This window comes from Asterias amurensis, chromosome 6 (assembly GCF_032118995.1).
Source record: "Asterias amurensis chromosome 6, ASM3211899v1".
Taxonomy (NCBI): Eukaryota; Metazoa; Echinodermata; class Asteroidea; order Forcipulatida; family Asteriidae; genus Asterias; species Asterias amurensis.
Genome location: NC_092653.1, coordinates 11,331,018 through 11,356,665, shown reverse-complemented (window position 1 = coordinate 11,356,665; position 25,648 = coordinate 11,331,018). Strand labels below are relative to the sequence as shown.

The following is a 25,648-nucleotide window of genomic DNA, read 5'->3' as shown; positions in this document are numbered from 1 at the left end:
TCATAGGTATTGAAGTAGGCTTGCACCGACCGGACGCAAAATTCGGATATCCCAAAATTCCATCACCGGTTGCAAACGTTGACCGATTGCAAAAAGCCACCACCGATCCCTAAAGTTGACTGATTGCAAAAAGCCACCACCGATCCCTGAAGTTGACCGATTGCAAAAAGCCACCACCGATCACTAAAGTTGACCGATTGCAAAATTCCATCACCGGCTGCAAAAGTTGACCGATTGCAAAAAGCCACCACCGATCTCTAAAGTTGACCGATTGCAAAAAGCCACCACCGATCCCTAAAGTTGACCGATTGCAAAAAGCCACCACCGATCACTAAAGTTGATTGATTGCAAAAAGCCACCACCGATCACTAAAGTTGACCGATTGCTAAATTCCATCACCGGTTGCAAAAGTTGACCGATTGCAAAAAGCCACCACCGATCTCTAAAGTTGACCGATTGCAAAAAGCCACCACCGATCCCTAAAGTTGACCGATTGCAAAAAGCCACCACCGATCCCTAAAGTTGACCGATTGCAAAAAGCCACCACCGATCCCTAAAGTTGACCGATTGCAAAAAGCCACCACCGATCACTAAAGTTGACCGATTGCAAAAAGCCACCACCGATCACTAAAGTTGACCGATTGCAAAAAGCCACCACCGATCACTAAAGTTGACCGATTGCAAAAAGCCATCACCGATCGTGAATATGCATGACCAATCGCTAAACCATCACCGATCATGAATATGCATGACCGATCGCTAGAATGGACCATCGATCGTGTTTTATCACCGCTCGCTAAAATTGATCACCGATCGCATAGGACCACCACCGATGACAAATTTGATCACCGGTCGCAAATACCATCACCGATGATTAAATGCCTCTTTGGCGTTCCATACGAAAATACCTAATGCAGCATGGATAACTGTGAGCAGTGTACGTGAACGTGAACCGGTCGCTTACACTAACTGACACAAATAATATTGTTGCACAGTTTTATTGGCCGCGATATCTAGACTTTAATCTATACAAACAACCCACAGTAGCTGCTGCCGCGGTCGGCACAGCCGGTATAAAAAGAATCCCTCAATGTACAACGACATCTCAGTCAAAATGGGACTGCTACTTGCGTGTGTGGGTTCTGCCTTTTTCCCGATAGTTTACTTCAGTTTTCGGCAACTTTTGCAGAAACCGACTGCTAACTTCACGGACTCGAAGGCAGTTGTGTCTGTCGTTGCAATGAGGTTTGTATTGCATTTGCAGTGTTCATTCTTCTGATGTTTGTTTGATTGTTTTAAAAAAAGTAGTTTGTTGTTAACTTTAAATCCAAAGGCCACACAGTTACGGCCAGGAATTCCCTGCATAGAATCATAGACCCATGGCGGTACACTGCCTATTCATGCCATGGAGCAATAAACTAGAGTAGAGCTCTATCACAGTATTAGCTATCAAGGTCTTAGTAACACATAATTCATTGTGTACAGAGTACTGTCACTGTCAGACTGTCCTGGTACTTGCCTAGTCGGCCAGTGAAACCCGACCATCGCGGTATTTGTAACAAAATCAGGGTCATTGATGATAAGCCACTACATGTGAAAGTTTAAGCTTGTAATTGTATTCAAATTCAATTGTTAAACAAGTCCTACTCCTAAAACACATTTTTTATTAACGTAACATTTCTATTATTGTATTTTTTTAAATAAAACTAGAGGTAAAACAGTATTGTCATGATTGTTAAATCAGACTAGGCAGTTTTTACTGGCAACTTTGCATGCTTTACCTAGACTAGAACTGGCTAGGAAAATGATGGAGCATGGAGAGGCAGCCAAGAGCTAACCTAGCCCCGCCCCCTTTTAGTACAACTCTGAACTGACTCCCTCTACTCAGTGTTTTGACACTATCAATCATTGGCTAATGACTAGAGAGACAGAGTAGGCGTGTCAAGACGAACATTATGTTCCATTTCTGAGCTTACATTTGATACAACAAAAACAGCAGATTTACAATGAAAGTTTTAGTCCACGATATAAATGTCTAGTTTTGGAAAAGTTTCGGTATGGCGCCACCACTTTTTCATTCGATATGATATAATATAGTATTTAATTAACCTCATTGAGATATCCCTTTTTGTAAAATTGAGTGAAAAAGTGGTGGCGCCATACGGAAAGTTATCCGGTGCTCTAAAATGTTGTGATGGTGCCACTAATTGTTCACAATATGGTGCTCTAAAATGTTGTGATGGTGCCACTAATTGTTCACAGTTGTTGTTTCGATTGGAAGCCTTTGTATTGTGATGTGCACTGAATCTTAAATGTTTATGAAGGTTTCAATGTAGCGCACCGTCACAACTTGAGTTGAAATCTTTGTGTATGAATTTCTCCACCTCCAGGAAATCTTTCCCCGAACGAGTCTTTCTTCTATTAATTATTTCCCTTTGTCAAAAAGCTAACCATCATCATTAAAGGCTGTGGACACTATTGGTAATTACTCGAAATAATTATAATCATAAAACCTTTCTTGATTATGAGTAATGGGGAGAGGTTGATAGTATAAAACATTGTGAGAATTAGCTCCCTCTGAAGTGACGTAGTTTTCGAGAAAGACGTAATTTTTCCACAAATTTGATTTCAAGACCTCAGATTTAGAGGTCTAGTAATCAAGCATCTGAAAGCACACAACTTCGTGTGACCATGGTGTGACCGTGTGACAAGGGTGTTTTTTCTTTCATTAATATCTTGCAACTTTGACGATCGATTGAGCTCAAATTTTCACACGTTTGTTATTTTATGCATGTTAAGATACACAAACTGTCAAGACTAGTCTTTGACAATTGCCAATAAAGTCCAGTGTCCTTAAAAGACAACAAAGAGTACAAGTAGCTGTGGCAACATAGACGGCTTTGTGACCTCAAATCATGCTGACGGTGGTTGTTGGGCGGACAATGAAAAAAAAAACGACATTCCTTCTCAGAAATAGTGGTGTATCCGACTTACATCAGGCCTGATACTTCCCTGAGGCAATGGAGGCTATACGCCTCTCTAAATACTTAAAAATGAATGACGTCATAATTCTTACCCAAAATGAGACTATGGGCGCACTTTCCCCATCACTTGCAGTGGCGGCGCCCATCGCCTCGTTTTGAGTTAGCATTGTGACGTACCTCATGCATAAATATTAAGAGAGGCGTATTGTAATACCAAATCACTAATCAGGCTTCTTTTCTTTGACTTTGAACTTTATGATCTGGTCTACAGTGGTCTAGACAATGCTGCTCAATGAATGACAATAGTTTCTTTAAATTGTGTAAGGAAAACAAGTCAAACATTCACATAAAAAAACTACTAGAAAGTGTAGGATGAATACAGCATTGTGTCATATTATTTCTCCTCTACTACTGAATACATTTTATACATTGTAGCCTAGTGTTTTTCTCAAGGCCTTAGCTTGACACATTTTAAAAAAAAATCAAAAAAATCAGTATTTCGTTAAAATTAAATTTTGTGTTTTCTATAAAAAAAATGGAAATTATGTAGTCTGAGTTACTGGACTCAAAAGCATTGTCAATCCGTGGGTAGGGTATGAGTGTGTTTGTTGGTATACTGTATCAGACTATAAAATGCAAATACAAAAACAGGGAGTGACAACAAATCTGGGGGAAAAACATAAATCTTTAAAAAAAACTATGAGAGTAATTTGAAGGAGCATTCGTGGCCTCCATGTTATTCCATCATGTTGACCTTAAACATGGTGGTGGCATCAGTGCCAGGCCTGGAATTTCAACTTTGAGAGGGCAAGGCCATTTTTATTTTGCAAAGGGCACTTCCATCCATTGAAACATTTTAAGGCCAATACCAGGGGCAAGCATCCTAGGTCTTCATTTAGTATACATTTTTATATGTACATACAATGTAGGTATACATTAGACATGTACTCTCTTGCACCATTTAACTTCTCATTTAACAGTCAGACAGTACACAGTTGTGTAATTTTCCCACAAATTGTGATTTATTGTCCTTCCTAAGTGCTATCTGTAATCCACTGTAATTGTGAATACAGTGTATAAAACCATAAACCTTGGATTGAAGGCCAGCGGAGTTGATTGTTCACTGAGCACTAACTTGGTTGTTTATCTTGACCCAGTTCAATTATTTTGAAAGGTGATCATTCATTGTAGACTGTACATTATGTTTTTACTCTTCACTTTATATTAAAATATTGTCTGGGTTGTAGGTTCAACTTTGAACTTACAAAAAAAATAATGGCTTTTATTGTACAATGTCCTTCAACTTGGAACTAACACAAAAACATTGTACATTCAACTTGGAACTACAAAAACATAGGGACCTATTGTCTGTTGTTTAAAGATGCTATGTCAGATTTTTGGCCCCCTTGTTTAAAGATGCTATGTCAGATTTTTGGCCCCCAAACATTAAAAAATAGATTTTTTTTTAGATGAATGGTATTTTAAAGAGTATCACCCGCTCTAATGAAAAAAAGTTTAACTTTTACTTTTAATGGTCAGGAACCGTGACATAAATTTAAAACGTTTCTTATAAAACACATAAGAATTGATCACGTGATATATTGTCGGTATCCCGACAAAAACTAATTTTGAGCACTTTATTTCACTGCTACTAATAATTGGCAATGGCTCAAATGAAAGCTTGTAACTTTCTCGACCCCCATCAAAATACCTGAAAATTTTTGGGTCAAATCGGCAAAAAATCTGACATACCATCTTTAATGTACAGGCAACTTGGAACTTGCAATAACAATGTCTGTTGTATGATCAACTTGGCACTTACATTACAATCAAATAAAGTGTCACGCATGACTCGATTGACTGTTAGGTTTTTATCCCTCAATTTGTTTAGATGTAGCTTTTTGTGTGCTATTGTTAACAGTGGAAAAAGTGCTACATTTATTTACTATCAGGATTATTGTTGTTAAGTAATTAAAGCCATTGGACACTTTTGGTACAGAAAAAAAATTAAAATTTTCACAGATTTACAAATAACTTTTAAAGGGTTTACAGAAGGTAATGGTGAAAGACTTCTCTTAAAATATTATTCCATGAAATGCTTTACTTTTTGAGAAAACATTAAAACAATATCAATTCTCGATATTGAGAATTACAAATTTATTTTAAACACATGTCATGGCACGGCGAAGCGTGCGGAAACAAGGGTGGGTTTTCCCGTTATTTTCTCCCGACTCCGATGACCGATTGAACCTAAATTTTCACAGGTTTTTTATTTTATATAGAAGTTGTGATACACGAAGTGTGGACCTTGGACAATACTGTTTACCGAAAGTGTCCAATGGCTTTAAAAATGGAAATTACAGGAAAAGGAAATTTCATTATTTAGTCATTGCACACTGCTCAATGCTCAGACATGATTTACCCTGTATAGGCCTACACTGTAGCATAGCAAAGCAAAATGCTACAGTGTATCAGTTGCTGTGCAAAAAAACTTAATTTTTTATACCTATCATCTGCACTCAGAGTGCACAAAAAAATTTGCCGTCCAAATTTTTTGCTTTGCAAAACTGCTGTCACAAAATCATTCCCTGACAGACCATAGTGACTCTGCTTCTGGACTGCTGGTGATCAAATTTGATTCATGAGACTATCTATTAGTGATTGCCGTACGGGCGTACGAGCGTGGGTCCGATGAACTATTATAACCGCTCTGCCAACACATGGCATTTACCTGAGTTCCCATGGCCATTTCTTTAACCTTTAAAAGGCACGAGACATGTTTGGTTAATATTGTCAAAGACCAGTATTCTCACTTGGTGTATCTCAACATGCATAAAATGCATTTAAATAACAACCTGTGAAAATTTGGACTCAATTGGTCACCGCAGTTACAAGAAAATGATCAAAGAATATTAAACACCCCTGACAGTTTTGTGTGCTTTCAGAAGCATAATACAAAACAAAACCTCAGCCTAAGTCTTTTATCATTTGAGTGAGAAATTACCTCTTTCACAAAAAAACTATGTTACTCCAGAGGGAGCCGTTTCTTACAACGTTTTATTGTTTTATACTATCAACATCTCTTCAATGCTTGTTACCAAGTAAGCTTTTATGCTAGCAATTATTTGAAGTAATTACCAATAGTGTCCAGTGCCTATAACCATTTAACAGTCACAATCCTTCTTTGCCAGGATTGATGCGCCAACAAGAAATCCTGGCCACACACTAGCCAAACTTCCTCAGTCTGTTTGTGTGAAGGAACTGAACTCATGCACTTTAATTTAAATAGCTTTATTTTTTAAATGACAAGAGTTGAACTGTCTATTGACACTGGTTCCATTGTTTTGAATAATAAGGAAGTACATGTACATGCCCGTATATGCATACATTGTGTGTTGTACATGTACAAGGTTATAACATACACATCTACTTCCATTCCAATCTTAAAGAGTGTTCCTCTGGTTAAAGACAGTGGAAACTATTGGTAGTTGTCAAAGACTAGTCTTCACAGTTGGTGTATCTCAACATATGCATAAAATAACAAACCTGTGAAAATTTGAGCTCAATCGGTCGTCGAATTTGCGAGATAATAATGAAAGAAAAAAACACCCTTGTCACACGAAGTTGTGTGCTTTCTGATGCTTGATTTCGAGACCTCAAATTCTAAACTTGAGGTCTTGAAATCAAATTCGTGGAAAATTACCTCTTTCTCGAAAACTACGTCACTTCAGAGGGAGCTATTTCTCACAATGTTTTATACCATCCATCTCTCCCCGTTACTCGTAATCAAGAAAGGTCACGTGATGATAAATATTTTGAGTAATTACCAATAGTGTTCCACTGCCTTTAAATTTCTGTTTTAAGAACCTCCTTTCAATTCAGTGTGCTTCGGCAAAACCTTCAAAAATTTAGGGTCCGACAGTTTTGAAAAACCGTGGGGAAAACCTGTCATTCCGCCTTAGCGTTTAACAATGAAACCAAAGTAATAACCATGATACATTGTGGTCCAGCAAATATTCTGAGCTATAATGTCTTGACAGTCGCGTCCATCAGGGTTTTCCCCAGGAATTCTTCAAAGGGGGGAGGGGTGGGGGTTGGCATTCTTGACCCACATTAATCAAGTTTTGCCGCAACCATGCTTGATGGAAACAAGGTCCTCAGAATGTTTTCATGTGAGTTTTGTTGATTGTTTTTTAAAAGCCTTGTGATATATGCACTCTATGGCTCTGTAAATATTTTGTCGCGTATGATGTTTGTACATTTCATCCGAAGTTTAGAAATGAAATTATTATGAAGTTTTTTGTTTGCGTATCGGCTGCATTTCATTGTATCTGACTGATAATGCTTGATGTATAAATCAATTCAATTCAATTCAATGCTAGCTTGGTGCGTGGGGTCATTCAGAACTCTTACCACCATCTGTGCATTGGATTATAAAATAATGTGTACCGCTCTACAAAGAATTTACCATTATATATAATCGTAATTTTAAGTATGTTCTTTTCTTTTCTGTTCTTTTTAATCTCATTTTGACAGACTGACGTCAATCCTGCAAGCATTGATGTCCTCGTGTGCAGGTTTTATTGCTATTTACTACTGCCGGAAGGATCTGGTGAATGACAGGTACATAGGGATTAATTTGGCCAGTGTTCGGCAGGAGAGACGACTAATACCGTTGGGGGGGGGGGAGGGTTGCACGCTCCCTCAGCACTCTCGAAAACCTCCACTTTGAAATCTTCTATCGAAGATAATACATTGTACATTGTATGTAGAAAGCTATATATTTACCCAATTCACCCGAGGTCATCATCACAATAATCTTGGTTATGCCATTTTGGTGAATTGTTGGAGTTGTACATCCCATTTGATTAACATATTCTACTTTAAAATCATCTTTCGAACCATTTAGTTGATAACAAACACTTTCTTAGCCCAAAGCACCCAATCTGAATGCAACTTGTCCCTTTAAATTAAAGGCAATTTTCAATTCAAAAAGGTGGTATTGCCGGAATTCTGGAGTGGTTATGTCCATGTAGCATGATCTGTAATTGGATACACAATCTGAGAAAAATTCCATGCGTGAAACATTTGTCAGGTTGAAATATTGTTACAGTAGCTCTCTCTCTCTCTCTAGAACCGCAATTCTAAGAAGGAAATGGTGTCATAGTTTGTTATTATCAACAGCTACAGTGGTTTTTATGTTATTACCAAAGATACAATCATCTTCAGTCGGCTGCACAGCAGGCGGACACAAGCTTTTCCCATTCTCTCCTGTCTTGTAGTGCTATTCTCCGAATCTCAAGTGGGGAGAGCAGAACATCCAAAGATACTCTCCTTTTAATAGAGTAAAATAAACAACACATTGTTTTAGAAATTTAAAAGACACTGCTCGAGATTTGCAAGGACCGTGGTTTGAAACAAACCTGAGTAATATGCCTAGGTGGATTTTTTTTCACAGAACTTGGGAAAGTACCGAGTATACAGTGCTAACACACCTCAGTGCAAGGGTAGAGCCAAAATTAAGTACAGTGTAAACACGTTTTTGTACAAGATTATGTGTAGGCCTACAGGAAGTGTGGAAGTGTCGTGGCCGAGCGGTTAAGAGCACCGAATTCAAACTCTGGTGTTTCTGATAAGTAGAGTGTGGGTTCGAATCCCCAGCCGTGACACTTGTGTCCTTAAGCAAGACACTTAATCATTGCTTCGTCCTTCGGATTGGCGTAAAGCAGTTGGTAGAAGAACACAGTGCACTTATCAAAAAGAGAAGGGGTTTTCGCCGCGGTGTTCCTGGCTGTGGCTGCTGTATGCGCCGTAGCACCTTGTACACCCTTATAAGGTGCTAAATCTTGGGTCTCAGAATTCATCACTACAATATCACCTATCTTTCTGAAAGTTTGTATATACTCAGCGCCCTGAGTACCTTGATTGGTAAATACGTGCGCTATATTAGACTTCGATATTATTAATAATAAATAGGGTAGATGGCCTTAGCTTTCGATCCAAACGGGACCTTCTTCAGAGGCATAAAACAAGTACAAACAAATACATATCCGTTTATAGAAAAAGAGAGGGGAAAGGGATTAGGGGAAGGATCCAGAAAGAAGCGGGAAAATAACAACCAATCAAAGTTTCTATTTCAGAAATAATTGGTGGCTATGAACCAATAGGAGTAAAGTGGCGAGGACAAAGGATGTTTAGTATGAAAGGAAGGATTACTGGACCATAAAAGTGGTAAATGCATTGTTCGATAACAATGTAGGGAAACATGAAAGGGTAGAATTAGAGAGCAAGTTGCCTCATGATACAACTCACAATGGTCAATTAATAAAGACTAGCAAGATCAAAGGTAGGATGGTATTAAAAATAGGTATGAGGGACCTGTGGAAAAAACAAATTTATAAGAACAACTTTTAAAAAAAATGTTTACTTTAATAGACTTTAGACTTTGATATTATTATTATATTATTACATCAATTCAGCCAATTGGCAATTTATTAACCAACCATTGCAACTACATTGATCGGTTTAAGATGAGCATCCATGCAGGAAACTACACTGTTCAATGTGGACTCATCGTTTCCATGTACTGTGGATACTTAATTAGTTGGATAACGTATGACACTTGGCAGGTGTCTGGTGTAGTTTGTCTTGTTCTGTTTCAACACATTTCATGGCTACGTGTATACAGTATACGAACATGTACACGGATGCAATGGGTATTGGGAAACGATGCAAGAAGCATTGTCAATTGTCCATGATGTATTGGTGTAACAGTGTCTACATAAAAATGTACTTTGTACTTGTACCTCTTCACCCACAATCTGTCATCTTCACCTCTTTACAAAGCTCTAATAGTGCATAATGTCGTTAGTTTTAATGCAGTATGTGTAGAACGTACCATTCTAGTCTACATGTTTTGCACCAAAATTATGCACAAAGTGGGTTGCAGACACCAAGGCCTAAAGCATGAACTGTTAAAATGTACAGGGGTGGATTTCACAAAGAGTAAAGACTAGTCTTATCTCGAGTTAGGACGAGTTACTCGTCCTAACTTAGGACTAGCCATACGTTTTTCATATCTCCTAGGACTATAGTCCTAACTTTGTGAAATCGATTGTGTACGATTGTTATACATTTTAGCCTTGAGAAAGACTCTGCTAGGGTCAAAACACCAGGCCATTAATTTTGTTTTGCAAACATTAATATAGAAATATTGTTCAATATATTTGTGCAGTCCTCGATGGGCCAGTAACGTTGTGCCGTTCATTTTGCACATTATGGCAGTGTCTGAATTAGCGGCTGGTGTTACGGCTTGATCGTCACATATGCAAGCATTGTACATGTAGCATAGGATTCCCATAGCAGTACCCTTAGCAACAGCCACAGCCGCCAATTTGTAGTATGTAGAAGAATATTGCCTGGTTAGAAAAATTTCAAACAAAAGAAGCAAAAACTAAGTAATGGCTGTTCCAGTCCTGACTACTGGCTACCTGACTACTGACTATTCCAGTCCTGACTACTGGCTACCTGACTATTGGTTTTTCCAGTCCTGGCTACTGGCTACCTGACTATTGGTTTTTCCAGTCCTGACTACCGGCTACCCGACTACTGACTATTCCAGTCCTGACTACTGGCTTTTCCAGTCCTGACTACTGGCTACCTGACTATTGGTTTTTCCAGTCCTGACTACCGGCTACCCGACTACTGACTATTCCAGTCCTGACTACCGGCTACCCGACTACTGACTATTCCGTCCTGACTACTGGCTACCTGACTATTGGTTTTTCCAGTCGTCTACCCGACTACTGACTTTTCCAGTCCTGACAACTGGCTACCCGACTATTGGTTTTTCCAGTCCTGACTACTGGCTACCTGACTACTGACTATTCCAGTCCTGACTCTGGCTACCCGACTTCTGACTATTCCAGTCCTGACTACAGGCTACCCGACTACTGACTATTCCAGTCCTGACTACTGACTATTCCAGTCCTGAATACTGGCTACCCGACTACTGACTATTCCAGTCCTGACTACCGGCTACCCGACTACTGACTATTCCAGTCCTGACTACTGGCTACCCGACTACTGACTATTCCAGTCCTGACTACCGGCTACCCGACTACTGACTATTCCAGTCCTGACTATACTACTGGCTACCTGACTATTGTCTTTTCCAGTTCTGAATACTGGCTACCTGACTATTGGTTTTTCCAGTCCTGACTACTGGCTACTTGACTATTGGTTTTTCCAGTCCCGACTACTGGCTACTTGACTATTGGTTTTTCCAGTCCTGACTACTGGCTACCTGACTATTGGTTTTTCCAGTCCTGAGTACTGGCTACCTGACTACTGGCTTTTCCAGTTCTGACTACTGGCTACCTGACTATTGGCTTTTCCAGTCCCGACTACTGGCTACTTGACTATTGGTTTTTCCAGTCCTGACTACTGGCTACCTGACTATTGGTTTTTCCAGTCCTGAGTACTGGCTACCTGACTACTGGCTTTTCCAGTCCTGACTACTGGCTACCTGACTATTGGTTTTTCCAGTCCTGGCTACTGGCTACCTGACTATTGGTTTTTCCAGTCCTGACTACCGGCTACCCGACTACTGACTATTCCAGTCCTGACTACTGGCTTTTCCAGTCCTGACTACTGGCTACCTGAATATTGGTTTTTCCAGTCCTGACTACCGGCTACCCGACTACTGACTATTCCAGTCGTGACTACCGGCTACCCGACTACTGACTATTCCGTCCTGACTACTGGCTACCTGACTATTGGTTTTTCCAGTCGTCTACCCGACTACTGACTTTTCCAGTCCTGACAACTGGCTACCCGACTATTGGTTTTTCCAGTCCTGACTACTGGCTACCTGACTACTGACTATTCCAGTCCTGACTCTGGCTACCCGACTTCTGACTATTCCAGTCCTGACAACTGGCTACCCGACTACTGACTATTCCAGTCCTGACTACTGACTATTCCAGTCCTGAATACTGGCTACCCGACTACTGACTATTCCAGTCCTGACTACTGGCTACCCGACTACTGACTATTCCAGTCCTGACTACCGGCTACCCGACTACTGACTATTCCAGTCCTGACTACTGGCTACCCGACTACTGACTATTCCAGTCCTGACTATACTACTGGCTACCTGACTATTGTCTTTTCCAGTTCTGAATACTGGCTACCTGACTATTGGTTTTTCCAGTCCTGACTACTGGCTACTTGACTATTGGTTTTTCCAGTCCCGACTACTGGCTACTTGACTATTGGTTTTTCCAGTCCTGACTACTGGCTACCTGACTATTGGTTTTTCCAGTCCTGAGTACTGGCTACCTGACTACTGGCTTTTCCAGTTCTGACTACTGGCTACCTGACTATTGGCTTTTCCAGTCCCGACTACTGCCTACTTGACTATTGGTTTTTCCAGTCCTGACTACTGGCTACCTGACTATTGGTTTTTCCAGTCCTGAGTACTGGCTACCTGACTACTGGCTTTTCCAGTTCTGACTACTGGCTACCTGACTACTGGCTTCTCCAGTCCTGAGTACTGGCTACCAATTACTACTGGCTTTTCCAGTTCTGACTACTGGCTACCTGACTACTGGCTTTTCCAGTCCTAACTACTGGCTACTTGACTATTGGTTTTTCCAGTCCCGACTACTGGCTACTTGACTATTGGTTTTTCCAGTCCTGACTACTGGCTACCTGACTATTGGTTTTTCCAGTCCTGAGTACTGGCTACCTGACTACTGGCTTTTCCAGTTCTGACTACTGGCTACCTGACTATTGGCTTTTCCAGTCCCGACTACTGGCTACTTGACTATTGGTTTTTCCAGTCCTGACTACTGGCTACCTGACTATTGGTTTTTCCAGTCCTGAGTACTGGCTACCTGACTACTGGCTTTTCCAGTCCTGACTACTGGCTACCTGACTATTGGTTTTTCCAGTCCTGGCTACTGGCTACCTGACTATTGGTTTTTCCAGTCCTGACTACCGGCTACCCGACTACTGACTATTCCAGTCCTGACTACTGGCTTTTCCAGTCCTGACTACTGGCTACCTGAATATTGGTTTTTCCAGTCCTGACTACCGGCTACCCGACTACTGACTATTCCAGTCGTGACTACCGGCTACCCGACTACTGACTATTCCGTCCTGACTACTGGCTACCTGACTATTGGTTTTTCCAGTCGTCTACCCGACTACTGACTTTTCCAGTCCTGACAACTGGCTACCCGACTATTGGTTTTTCCAGTCCTGACTACTGGCTACCTGACTACTGACTATTCCAGTCCTGACTCTGGCTACCCGACTTCTGACTATTCCAGTCCTGACAACTGGCTACCCGACTACTGACTATTCCAGTCCTGACTACTGACTATTCCAGTCCTGAATACTGGCTACCCGACTACTGACTATTCCAGTCCTGACTACTGGCTACCCGACTACTGACTATTCCAGTCCTGACTACCGGCTACCCGACTACTGACTATTCCAGTCCTGACTACTGGCTACCCGACTACTGACTATTCCAGTCCTGACTATACTACTGGCTACCTGACTATTGTCTTTTCCAGTTCTGAATACTGGCTACCTGACTATTGGTTTTTCCAGTCCTGACTACTGGCTACTTGACTATTGGTTTTTCCAGTCCCGACTACTGGCTACTTGACTATTGGTTTTTCCAGTCCTGACTACTGGCTACCTGACTATTGGTTTTTCCAGTCCTGAGTACTGGCTACCTGACTACTGGCTTTTCCAGTTCTGACTACTGGCTACCTGACTATTGGCTTTTCCAGTCCCGACTACTGCCTACTTGACTATTGGTTTTTCCAGTCCTGACTACTGGCTACCTGACTATTGGTTTTTCCAGTCCTGAGTACTGGCTACCTGACTACTGGCTTTTCCAGTTCTGACTACTGGCTACCTGACTACTGGCTTCTCCAGTCCTGAGTACTGGCTACCAATTACTACTGGCTTTTCCAGTTCTGACTACTGGCTACCTGACTACTGGCTTTTCCAGTCCTAACTACTGGCTACCTGACTATTTTCCCAGTACTGACTACTGGCTGCCTGACTATTGGTTCAATCAATCAATCAATCAATCAGTTTATTTCCACAGTTTCAGTCCTGACCACATGTTTCCAGTCCTGACTACTGGCTACCTGACTACTGGCTTTTCCAGTCCTGAGTACTGGCTACCTGACTACTGGCTTTTCCAGTTCTGACTACTGGCTACCTGACTACTGGCTTTTCCAGTCCTGAGTACTGGCTACCTGACTACTGACTATTCCAGTCCTGAATACTGGCTACCTGACTATTGGTTTTTCTAGTCCTGACTACTGGCTACCCGACTACTGACTATTCCAGTCCTGACTACTGGCTACCCGACTACTGACTATTCCAGTCCTGACTACTGGCTACCCGACTACTGACTATTCCAGTCCTGACTACTGACTATTCCAGTCCTGACTATACTACTGGCTACCTGACTATTGTCTTTTCCAGTTCTGACTACTGGCTACCTGACTATTGGTTTTTCCAGTCCTGACTACTGGCTACCTGACTATTGGTTTTTCCAGTCCTGACTACCGGCTAACCGACTACTGACTATTCCAGTCCTGACTACTGGCTACCTGACTACTGGCTTTTCCAGTCCTGACTACTGGCTACCTGACTACTGGCTTTTCCAGTCCTGACTACTGGCTACCTGACTACTGGCTTTTCCAGTCCTGACTACTGGCTACCTGACTATTGGTTTTTCCAGTCCTGAGTACTGGCTACCTGACTACTGGCTTTTCCAGTTCTGACTACTGGCTACCTGACTACTGGCTTCTCCAGTCCTGAGTACTGGCTACCAATTACTACTGGCTTTTCCAGTTCTGACTACTGGCTACCTGACTACTGGCTTTTCCAGTCCTAACTACTGGCTACCTGACTATTTTCCCAGTACTGACTACTGGCTGCCTGACTATTGGTTCAATCAATCAATCAATCAATCAGTTTATTTCCACAGTTTCAGTCCTGACCACATGTTTCCAGTCCTGACTACTGGCTACCTGACTACTGGCTTTTCCAGTCCTGAGTACTGGCTACCTGACTACTGGCTTTTCCAGTTCTGACTACTGGCTACCTGACTACTGGCTTTTCCAGTCCTGAGTACTGGCTACCTGACTACTGACTATTCCAGTCCTGAATACTGGCTACCTGACTATTGGTTTTTCTAGTCCTGACTACTGGCTACCCGACTACTGACTATTCCAGTCCTGACTACTGGCTACCCGACTACTGACTATTCCAGTCCTGACTACTGGCTACCCGACTACTGACTATTCCAGTCCTGACTACTGACTATTCCAGTCCTGACTATACTACTGGCTACCTGACTATTGTCTTTTCCAGTTCTGACTACTGGCTACCTGACTATTGGTTTTTCCAGTCCTGACTACTGGCTACCTGACTATTGGTTTTCCCAGTCCTGACTACCGGCTAACCGACTACTGACTATTCCAGTCCTGACTACTGGCTACCTGACTACTGGCTTTTCCAGTCCTGACTACTGGCTACCTGACTACTGGCTTTTCCAGTCCTGACTACTGGCTACCTGACTACTGGCTTTTCCAGTCCTGACTACTGGCTACCTGACTACTGGCTTTTCCAGTCCTGAGTACTATTTCCTCAATGGCCCAAAATGGCTTGGGCTGTTTCAAATGGTTGTTAATGCTATCTACACGGACATGTAGTATTTGAGCACTTGAACCTTTGTATAATGGTGCCCTCCCATGATATACACTCAGTTTTTAGCAAACTCTGAAAACCTCATCGCAACTATGAACTTGTGAAATATTATCAGTTGCTCTTTGACTGTTCACTGTCTTTGTGAGCATGCATACTTTTGATTAAAAAAAGATAAAAAAACTACCGGATACATGTATGCTGGCTTCGCCCCACTAGTTATTGAGTGCACAGAGAGCCTGAGCCAGCCTTAGAGTCGTTACTTTCTGTCTGCGACACCCTGAAGGCACAAGTTGTTATTCCAGTCAGGCCCCGTAACCAGATTATTATCCCACTCTCAGCCATTTAAGGCAGCTAGAAAATATCAAATAAATAAACTTGCCTCGGGACAGGCAAAGATCTTGAATAGAATTGCTGCATATTTTTTTGTGGATGCATGTACTACTTATTTACCCTGATACATAAATATGATTGATGAAGCAAAACCCTTTTTCCAGTTTTAAAATTTAAATTGATGGATTTTCTGAAGTAAAAAAATTCCTTCAAGAATTTAGCAAATGATACTCAAAACATAGTTGCAATTCCGTACCCAGTAATCCAACTAAAAAATCATTGTCCTATTGCAAATTTGACATTCTATTTTAAAGCCATTGGACACTTTCTAAACAGAACAAAAATTAAAAGTTCACAGATTTACAAATAACTTACAGGGTTTACAGAAGGTAATGGTGAAAGACTTCCCTTGAAATATTATTCCATGAAATTCTTTACTTTTTGAGAAGACATTAAAACAATTATCAATTCTCGATATCGAGAATAAAGGATTTATTTTAAACACATGTCATATGACACAGTGAAACGTACTGAAACAAGATTGGGTTTTCCCGTTATTTTCTCCCGACTCCGATGACCAATTGAGCCTAAATTTTTACAGGTTTGTTATTTTATATATTAGTTGTGATACACGAACTGTGGGCCTTTAGACAATACTGTTTACCGATGTTGTGCGGTTGCTTTAACAATCACCTGTTTCCAGTATTTTAGTTAATAGCTTCTATTCTTGTTAGCGCCATGATCAAGATGGAATAACACTTGATATTATTGTTATTATTTTTGCTATTAATTACAGACATTGGATAATCGATGCTTACACCCATTTTGGTCTGCCATACATGCTGTACGACATCATTGCGATGTGTGAAGCATTCAGACAAGAGGATCAGAAGCTATTAAAGTCTCCTTACAGTAAAGTCGCTCTGGAGTTTCTCAAGGCGAACTGGCTCATGGTTCTTCATCATTTAGGGCTGGCTTTTATATGCTTGCCCATTCTGCTGGTGAGTGTGCACTGTATGGGAAATGAACCATGGACCATCCAATAGAGGCTTGGGTGCATTTTCATAGAATTTTTTTTTTTTACCCCCATCACATCGAACTCATTCTCACTACGATCTAAAAAATGTAGTCTTGGTGTTTTGTAAGACGTTTTTATTCACACTATCACTCAACTATCACGATCCTCTGCTTGCTCCCTCCTCACTACACACGTTACTACCGTCTTGTGTCGTCTTGCAACAAGACTACAGTTTTTAGAACGTAGTGAGAAAGCATTAGATTTTGTAGGGGCTTAAGATGAGAAAGTTTCATGAAAAAGAAGAGTTCATTTATCTTATTTATTTGTTTTTTTTACTGTCGGCTTCATTTAACCTTTGAAAGGTTTAGGTACTTTTTGTACGACACAAAATACAAATGTTCAAACATTTACAAAAAAACTTACATGGTTTAGAGAATTGAGAAAGCATTAGATTTTGTAGGGGATTAAGATGAGAAAGTTTCACCAACTATAGGGATGTCATTAATTCTCCCTGGATAGCACCTGGGTTGGATAACATTTTCATGAAAAAGAAGAGTTCATTTATCTTATTTTTCTTTTTTTTTTCACTGTCGGTTTCATTTCACCTTTGAAAGGTTTAGGTACTTTCTGTCCAAACATTTACAATAAACTAAAATGGTTTAGAGAATGGAAAATGAATGATAGAAAGCTTCCCTTAAAATATTACTTGCTGAGGTGCTGTAGTTTTTGAGAAATTAGTAAAATAATTTCACAAATATTATTTTAGCCATACAACGGATTCAGACAACGGATGCTAGGTGATTTCCACTTTTGTTTTCAAAAGCTTTGTGACTAATGAAACTGAGACTTCTACAGATAAAATATATCCATACATCTTCACTCACAGTGAGTGGGGTTTCATGCCATGGTCAAAAATTTGATCTACAAAAGGTATCAAAACCCTCAAAGCCAAATTGGTTGTGAGTTTTACTTGGTTCGTTTGGATTACAGTTCAAGGAACACGTTGCCTTGGATCGGACGAGTTGGTCTATAAAAAGCGTTTGTAACCGATATTTATAAAATGCATATGGTTGGAACGATGTTTTAAAAGTAGATTACAATAATCCACACAAATTTGCCTTGAAGTTGCGTAGTTTCCTTTTACTGTGCGAACTAACACGGTCAGCCATTTATGGGAGTCAAAGTTTTGACTCCCCAAAAATGGCCGACCGTGTTTGTTGGGAGTCAAAACTTTGACTCCCATTAATGGCCGACCGTGTTAGTCGACGAGGTAAAAGGAAAACCGTACAATTTCAAGGCATGTTTGTGTTGATCATTGTATTCTACTTTTACATCTTCCAACCATTTGCATTTTATAATAAAAGGTTACAAATGCTTTTCAAAAACCAACTCGACCGAATCAAGGCAACTTGTTCCTTTAATTATTTAACCAGTTATACATCGAAAACCTTAACATCTGAAAGTAAATGGTGTTGTATGTTTTGTTATAGTTTTTCCGTAATGATAAAGGCGCCTTCTTCATTGGTTGTATGTTTGCAACTGAACTCAGCACTCCTTTTGTTAGCTTCAGGGCAGTGATGAGAAAGGTATGGATTTGCCGTTAGTTATTAACTGACGATGACTAGAGTAAGCTATTATTTGAGGCATTGCATGGTGAGGTATCATATATACTTAGTTTGCGGTAACACCATGTGTGTATCTACTTCTTAGAGAACTGTCTTTCTTTATTCTACTACCGCAGAGTAGATTTATCGGATGTTCGGGAGACTTCGGGAGACTTCTCAGTTCTGAAAAGAACTGTCCTGCTTTTTAACTACTACCCAGGCGAAAGGTATAGAGTAAGCTAGTCGAAATGTTGAGACCAATTCAAGAACTGACTCTGCGGTAGTGCAGTTAATTACGATCCTATAAGCTAAAGTAGTAGTCCCAGCCTATTTTCTATACCTTCTGCCCAGGTAGAAGTTAAAAAGCATGACAGTTCTTTTCAGAAGTGAGAAGTCTCCCGAACATCCGATAAATCTACTCCGCGGTAGTAGAATAAAGTAAGACAGTTCTCTAAGAACAAACTCTACCTGGCAAGTAGATACACACATGGTGTAACCGCAAACCAAATATACATTGATACCTCACCATGCAATGCCTCAAATCCAATATTGTGATCATGTATTTCTGGATCAGCAATAAACGTTGTGTGGCCTAGCAGTTTAAAGCATGGGACTCAAGTTCTGATAGCCGAATCATCAGGGTGTGGGTTCATCATGGTATTTTTCTTCATTTTTGTCGTTGTGTCTTTGGGCAAGACACTTAATAACCATAATTACTTTTCTCCACCCAGGGTTAAATGGGTACCTGTGAGGGCAGAGGTGGTTCTTGTGATTGATTTAGCTTTGGTGTGCTACATATTTGGCAGCACAGGCCGTGTACTCCCAAGGGAGCTGAGATGGTTTAAGGAATGAAATAAATGGCCCCATGACCAGGGGGTAATAATGTTGGAACCCCATGAGTGTCACTGTGTTACTGATTTGAGTTCTATTTAAAAGAATTAATGATCAACATTTTAGAGAAAAAATTTTCTCTTGTTTTAAACCACAATTGCTCCGTATCACATCTATTGCGTAGATATCTATCATGTCTATAGGTTTTGTGCAATGCTCACATCTGTTTTATTAATAATGTAGAGTTTCACTTAAAATATTCCTCTTTTTCATCTTCGAAAACAGATCAAGTGGGACAAGAAGCACCCAAGTCTATACCTCTTCGTCAGCTTGATGCTCTTATTCACTTTCTTTGTGTTCCGCATCCTGAATTTCCCCTTTATGTATTGGATCTACGGCCGGAGCGTGGGCCTCTCCGTGTGGCAGGTTCCCCCGACCTTAGCGCCAAAATGTAACATCATATCGGGACTCATTTTCCTCTTCCAGTGTTGGTGGTTTTATTTGATTCTTCAGGCCGGAAGCAGAATGCTCACGAAGAGGGCCGCTGGCAAATCGTCATCGGTCGACTCGATGAACAATGGAAGCAGCCATAAATCGAATTGAAAGTTGAAGCGGTTGTGTCTCTGATGAAGAGACTTTGGAGTGGGAAGATGTTGAAATATTCAAGTAACGCAAAGAACGCCTGCAGAACTTTTTTTGGGGTTGTTGCAGAGGACTGCTTTAAAAATAATTGTGACTGTGTTTTTGTGTGTTGAGCGTGTCTGCTCGTTAACACTGTCATGAAAATATGTTTTACATTCTAAAATAATTTTCATGGCTTGTTTTACTCATTTCTCAAAAACTACAGCACCTATCAGCAAGTAAGAAGTTAAGGGAAGCTTTCTACCATTATTATCTTCAAACTGTGTGAGTTTGATCTAAATCTGTGGACATTGTGTTTTGTGTCCTACAAAAAGTACCCAGACCCTTTAACATAAAGGAGCTGGATGGTGTGATACGACAACCTCGCCATGCGTTTGTGTACAAAACCAATAGGGGCGTTGCTAAAAATAGACAATGGGATAAGAAAGAGAACTCCTGACCTACCGGGTCGACAATTATGTGTGTGTATGTGCATCTTCCAGAAAGTAGAAGCTTTACGCAGATCTTAAGTAAATCTTTACGCAGATCTTGAGTAAATCTTCAAGGAATATTTGATGAAGTTTTGGTTGTTACATGTACAATGTAAGTCATTAAGATGTGGGTTGGAGTCCCGGTTATGACACTTGTCTCCTTCAACATTCAACTGTAATTGCTTCTCTTCACTATCACCTTCACCCAGGAGTATCTGTAAGCTACTGTGCAAACTCCATCTGGTGGATATCCAGCAGTAAATCGGTACCTATGACTGTGTGATGGCAGAGACGGTTCATAATTATTGATTTAGCTTGATGTGCTAGATACTTGGTACATTTACATGTAGCACAGGCTGTATAGACGATGTGACCTATGTTTACATTCAAACTGCCCTCTGTTGACAAAACACTGTATACGTCAAGTTTCGCCGGGCAAAAAGACGCGTAGTCATGGTAAGATTTCATACACTTTCTAGCTGGCTGCCAAAACACAAAGGTTTTGCCCGGCGGTATGCGCGCGAATCATGTTATGGTTTTCGAGTGACGTCAGATGTCACATCGTCTATACTTGGAGCTGAGACACACACACAAAAACAAAATGTGTTTCAAAAAGGGGCTTCTAAAGCCCGGTTCATACTTCCTGCGAATGCGAATCGAATTTGACGTAAATTTGACGTCGTCACAACTATCCTTTCGCAGTGATATTTGCAAGTGAGTTGCCCAGAGTTGAACTGCTGCGAATTATTCGTTGCGAATTTGTGACGTCAACATTCGCTTCGCATTCGCAGGAAGCATGAACCGGGCTTACATTGTAGGTCAAGTTTAGTTTTGTGGTGCACACTCATTTTTTGATAGTCCTAGAGTCCTCAGTAAAATGGAAAAACCATTACAAGTCTGTTTTACGTTAAACAGTATAATATGGCGCTGTGTTTGATACCCTTCAACAGAATTATTTTCCGCAAAATAAAAAAAACCAGTTGATTTCAAATTTATGGTCTACAATTTGTACAGAGAACTTTCAAAAAGTCCTGAACTTTGATGATATTCAATCAAAAGGCAATGTATTTGACCTTTCGACTGTCTCTAAAATTCCTGTTTGTAATGAACAGACCCATCTGTCCAATGGCGTCACGTTTCAAAATCCACTCTACATGTAAGAGTATCAAATAAAGTGTAATTTTACTGTAGTTTTTGTAATTTTTCCCCCACTTTCGTGAGGACTCAATCTATCGGATAATGAGTGCATCACAAAACTCAACCTTGGAGATTTCTTTGTAAAAAATTGTTGACATTAAGTGGTTTGAAATTGATTTTTATGAGAGAGGTACTCAACATATTAATTTACTTATTGTAAAATGAAAACCACTTCTAGCTCAATGATGTCTAGGTACATGTACTTCATGAACACCACCGAAAGTAATTGATTGAGAAGTTTTCAAAGTATTACAGAAATTCTGAGTATATTTGGTTAATTTGTACAATCAGGTGGTTATTATACATCCCTCATTGGTGGTAGCTTGAGAGTTTCTGATAAATTATGTAACATTTTATTAAGAATTTTTTTTATTTATTTTCTGTTTTGTTTATTGTTTTTTTGATAGAGGACCACATTAAATTTATACTAATTTTTGTATATGAGTTTTTTTAAAGGCAGTGGACACTATTGGTAATAACTCAAAATAATTATTAGCATAAAACCTTACTTGGTTACGAGTAATGGGGAGAGGTTGATGGTATAAAACATTGTTAGAAACGGCTCCCTCTGAAGTGCCATAGTTTTCGAGAAAGGAGGAATTTTCCACGAATTTGATTTAGAGACCTCAGATTTGGAACTTGAGGTCTCAAAATCAACCATCTAAACGCACACAACTTCGTGTGACAAGGGTGTTTTTTTCTTTGATTATTATCTCGCAACTTCGACGACCAATTCAGCTCAAATTTTCACAGGTTTGTTATTTTATGCATATGTTAAGATACATTAAGTGAGAAGACTGGTCTTTGACAATTACCACTAGTGTCCACTGCCTTTAAACTAAAGTAGTGAAGTAGCAATAATTTGTTCACTGTTCTCCAGAATAGCGTAAGCAAAGTAAAATTCCAGATAACTTTCTGTTTTGTTTTTTTAAGCAGATGAGTGACAAAATAACGCGCATTCTAAAGTGATTGCAGGTAAACATGTGCTGCCAAAACTTTTGTTTACAATTTCTTTTTTTAAACTGCGCGACCATGTCACTGCACTAAAACTGCATGCAAACATTCCGTGTACTACGCAAGTCACCTAAAATGCGCATACCTGTTAACTGTATAACACTTCATCATGTATAACACTTGATGATTTTGAACTCCAAAATGGCACAACTCGGGTTATAGTGGTGGTGACATTATGTGAATCAAGTCAATAAGATTATTAATGATCATGATTTAAATCTGTTTACATTTATTTATTATTTATTTATTAATTTTTGTTCATTTTATGATTTTTTAAAAATCAGATGCACTTGATTGTGCACAGGAGAATCCTGAATATAAACCAACACGGTGCCTTCTTGTTGGAAAACAAAACATGCTTTAAGTTTAATAAGCTTATTTTAGATTTCTTGTACAATTTTGGCATTTTCTGGCAAAAAGAATCAATTACATGTTCTTGCAGCATACTCTTCTAGCAGCAGACCTGTCGGCCCCCTTTCGGCTCTGGGTGTGCCCGCACATGCTCAGTATTGCATGCGTAGGTCTGGGCACGTGCACTACTGGCAAGAGCTGTTAAAAAGGACCATCCAAAAGTCTCCCATCCAAAGTGAGAGATATCAAATTTGTCGGAAGCGACGTTGCTCTTTATGCCCGAAATTTACAGTTGTTTACAAGCCTTGAGTTATATCAGCTGCAAAAAAAGAAAGACTTTACTTTCAAAACACATTTGTACCAAATATTTTTCTAAACATTGCAGAGTTCTAATTAAAATCAGATACTAAAGTTGTAGTAAAGTTGCCTTTGTTGTGCTTGCTGCAGCTTTCGAAAGAGAAGGAAAGTTTTGTTGATAGGGATGGTTTAAAGGCAGTGGACACTATTGGTAATTACTCAAAATAATTATTAGTGTAAAACCTTTCTTGGTGACGAGTAATGGGGAGAGGTTGATGGTATAAAACATTGTGAGAAACGGCTCCCTCTGTAGTGCCATAGAGAAAGAAGTAATTTTCCACAAATTTGATTTTGAGTCCTCAAGTCTAGAACTTGAGGTCTCGAAATCAACTATAAACGCACACAACTTCGTGTGACAAGGGTATTTTTTCTTTCATTTTTATCTCGCAAGTTTGATGACCGATTCAGCTCAAATTTTCACAGGTTTGTTATTTTAGGCATATGTTGAGATACACCAACTGTGAAGGCTAGTCTTTGACAATTACCAATAGTGTCCACTGCCTTTAAGTTCGGTTCTTGAAGGTCTTTTCTAACCTAAATGTTACAAGTATCTTGAAAAGACTTACAGGGAATGTATTCGTTTGGTAATTGGAACCCACTGTATTATTTCAATCCTATGTAGTTGTAGATATATACCATAAAAATAACCTATGAAAAATTATTTCAAAAGGTGGAAGTATTTTTTTGTAAAGATAATGTTGAGAATCTTGTGCGGTTACGTCCACGCAGTAAAGAGAATCTGCAATTGGAATACACAATCTGAGAAACTTTAAGTACTGTCAAAAACACTTCTCAGATTCAAATTTTGTGAATAAAAAGTGATATCTTTTTCCATAACTGCAGTACTTCAAAGTGAAAAGTTTCTCCAAAATGCATTTTAAATGTCATCATCCTGCAGTAAATTCTCAGGACTTCTAAAGCTCTGTAGAAGTCGGGAGCAGGAAGGATAAAACCAACCATGTACATACAATGTACAACATTCATGTATTAATTTTGGTTTTACCCTCCACCAATGAGTATTAGCACTGTTGACTTTGTACTTTCCCCAGTTCTTTGGAAAAAAATGATTACCTTGGCATATTACTTGGTGGAATTGAACCCACTATCTTTGAAGTTCTAGAGCAGTGTCTTATAAAATAGACCATCAAGATTGCTAGAGGCAGTTCAAATCCTATGTTTTAGCAGCGGGTACTGCAACGACTTAATACTTGTAGATGTTAAATTTGCATCGGGGACACTGAATTGCCTCTAGCTACCGGGCAATCTTGGTGGTCTATGGTAAGTACTCTACTCTAGAATGGCAATGGTCGTGGGTTAGAAACCCACCCGAGTATTATACCTTTAAGTAGGATTTGAAACTTTGCATGGTGGAAATACGATATAGAAAGGTTTGGGGTAATGTAATGACTATCTCTAATGAGTTGGGGGTGGTTCTGAAAAGAACCGTTGGTTTCAACTCGATGTTTCGATCAGTATGCTCTGATAGTCTTCTGGAGAAAGCTGGACTCTGACGCTGCATGCTGCTTAAGTACTGTGGAGGCAGATAAGCTTGGTGATGCACGAAGGCGGGAAATAGAGGCGGGAAATGGAGCTCGGTGATGCGTGGTGAAACCTGCTCTGGAGCCTTGGGTGGTGTGTGGGTGGTGTGTGCTCACTGAACTGTGTCGGTAGGATCAAGCACAGGGGATAGTTGGGGTGTGGGGCCTAGGGACTGAGGGTATAGAAGACCCAAAGCAGTCTAAATAAATAAATATTATACCTTGGGTGTTTTTTTCCAAAGAACTGTAACTTGGGAAAGTACTCTGGTACAGCATATAATAAAGTGCTTACACAATCACACGTCGGTGTAAGGGTAAAAAACCAAAATTAGTATATTCTTAATCGCAAATTTAACATCTATTAATATTCATGTGTGTAAAGTGAATAACTATGTTTACAAATATCCTGTGTGTCTTCTAGCGCTTAAAATGTGAACTGTTATATTATTATTATACCTTTCAATACAGATTACAATATTTTTGTTTTAATAAGAGAACATAGATGACCAAATAAAGTGTTCATGTACCACCCCTTACTGAATGGACACTACACATTGTGCCAAAT

The 25,648-nt window shown here is 39.9% G+C and overlaps 1 protein-coding gene across 2 annotated transcripts; it reads left to right on the top strand.

Annotated features, from left to right (window-relative positions):
• The first annotated feature begins 992 nt into the window (after window positions 1-992).
• Window positions 993-25,633, top strand: LOC139938628 (TLC domain-containing protein 3A-like). 2 transcript variants are annotated; one of them, XR_011786183.1, is made up of 6 exons: window positions 993-1,245; window positions 7,521-7,607; window positions 16,858-17,062; window positions 18,570-18,665; window positions 19,800-21,903; window positions 21,954-25,633. XR_011786183.1 is itself a non-coding variant. In XM_071934225.1 (5 exons), exons 1-5 carry the CDS (start codon window positions 1,091-1,093, stop codon window positions 20,115-20,117), a joined length of 861 nt encoding a protein of 286 aa, XP_071790326.1. In that variant the 5' UTR covers window positions 993-1,090; the 3' UTR covers window positions 20,118-25,633. The 2 variants fall into 2 exon arrangements, 1 of the variants encoding a protein (XP_071790326.1); XM_071934225.1 differs by having other exon boundaries at window positions 19,800-25,633.
• The last annotated feature ends 15 nt before the right edge of the window (window positions 25,634-25,648 follow it).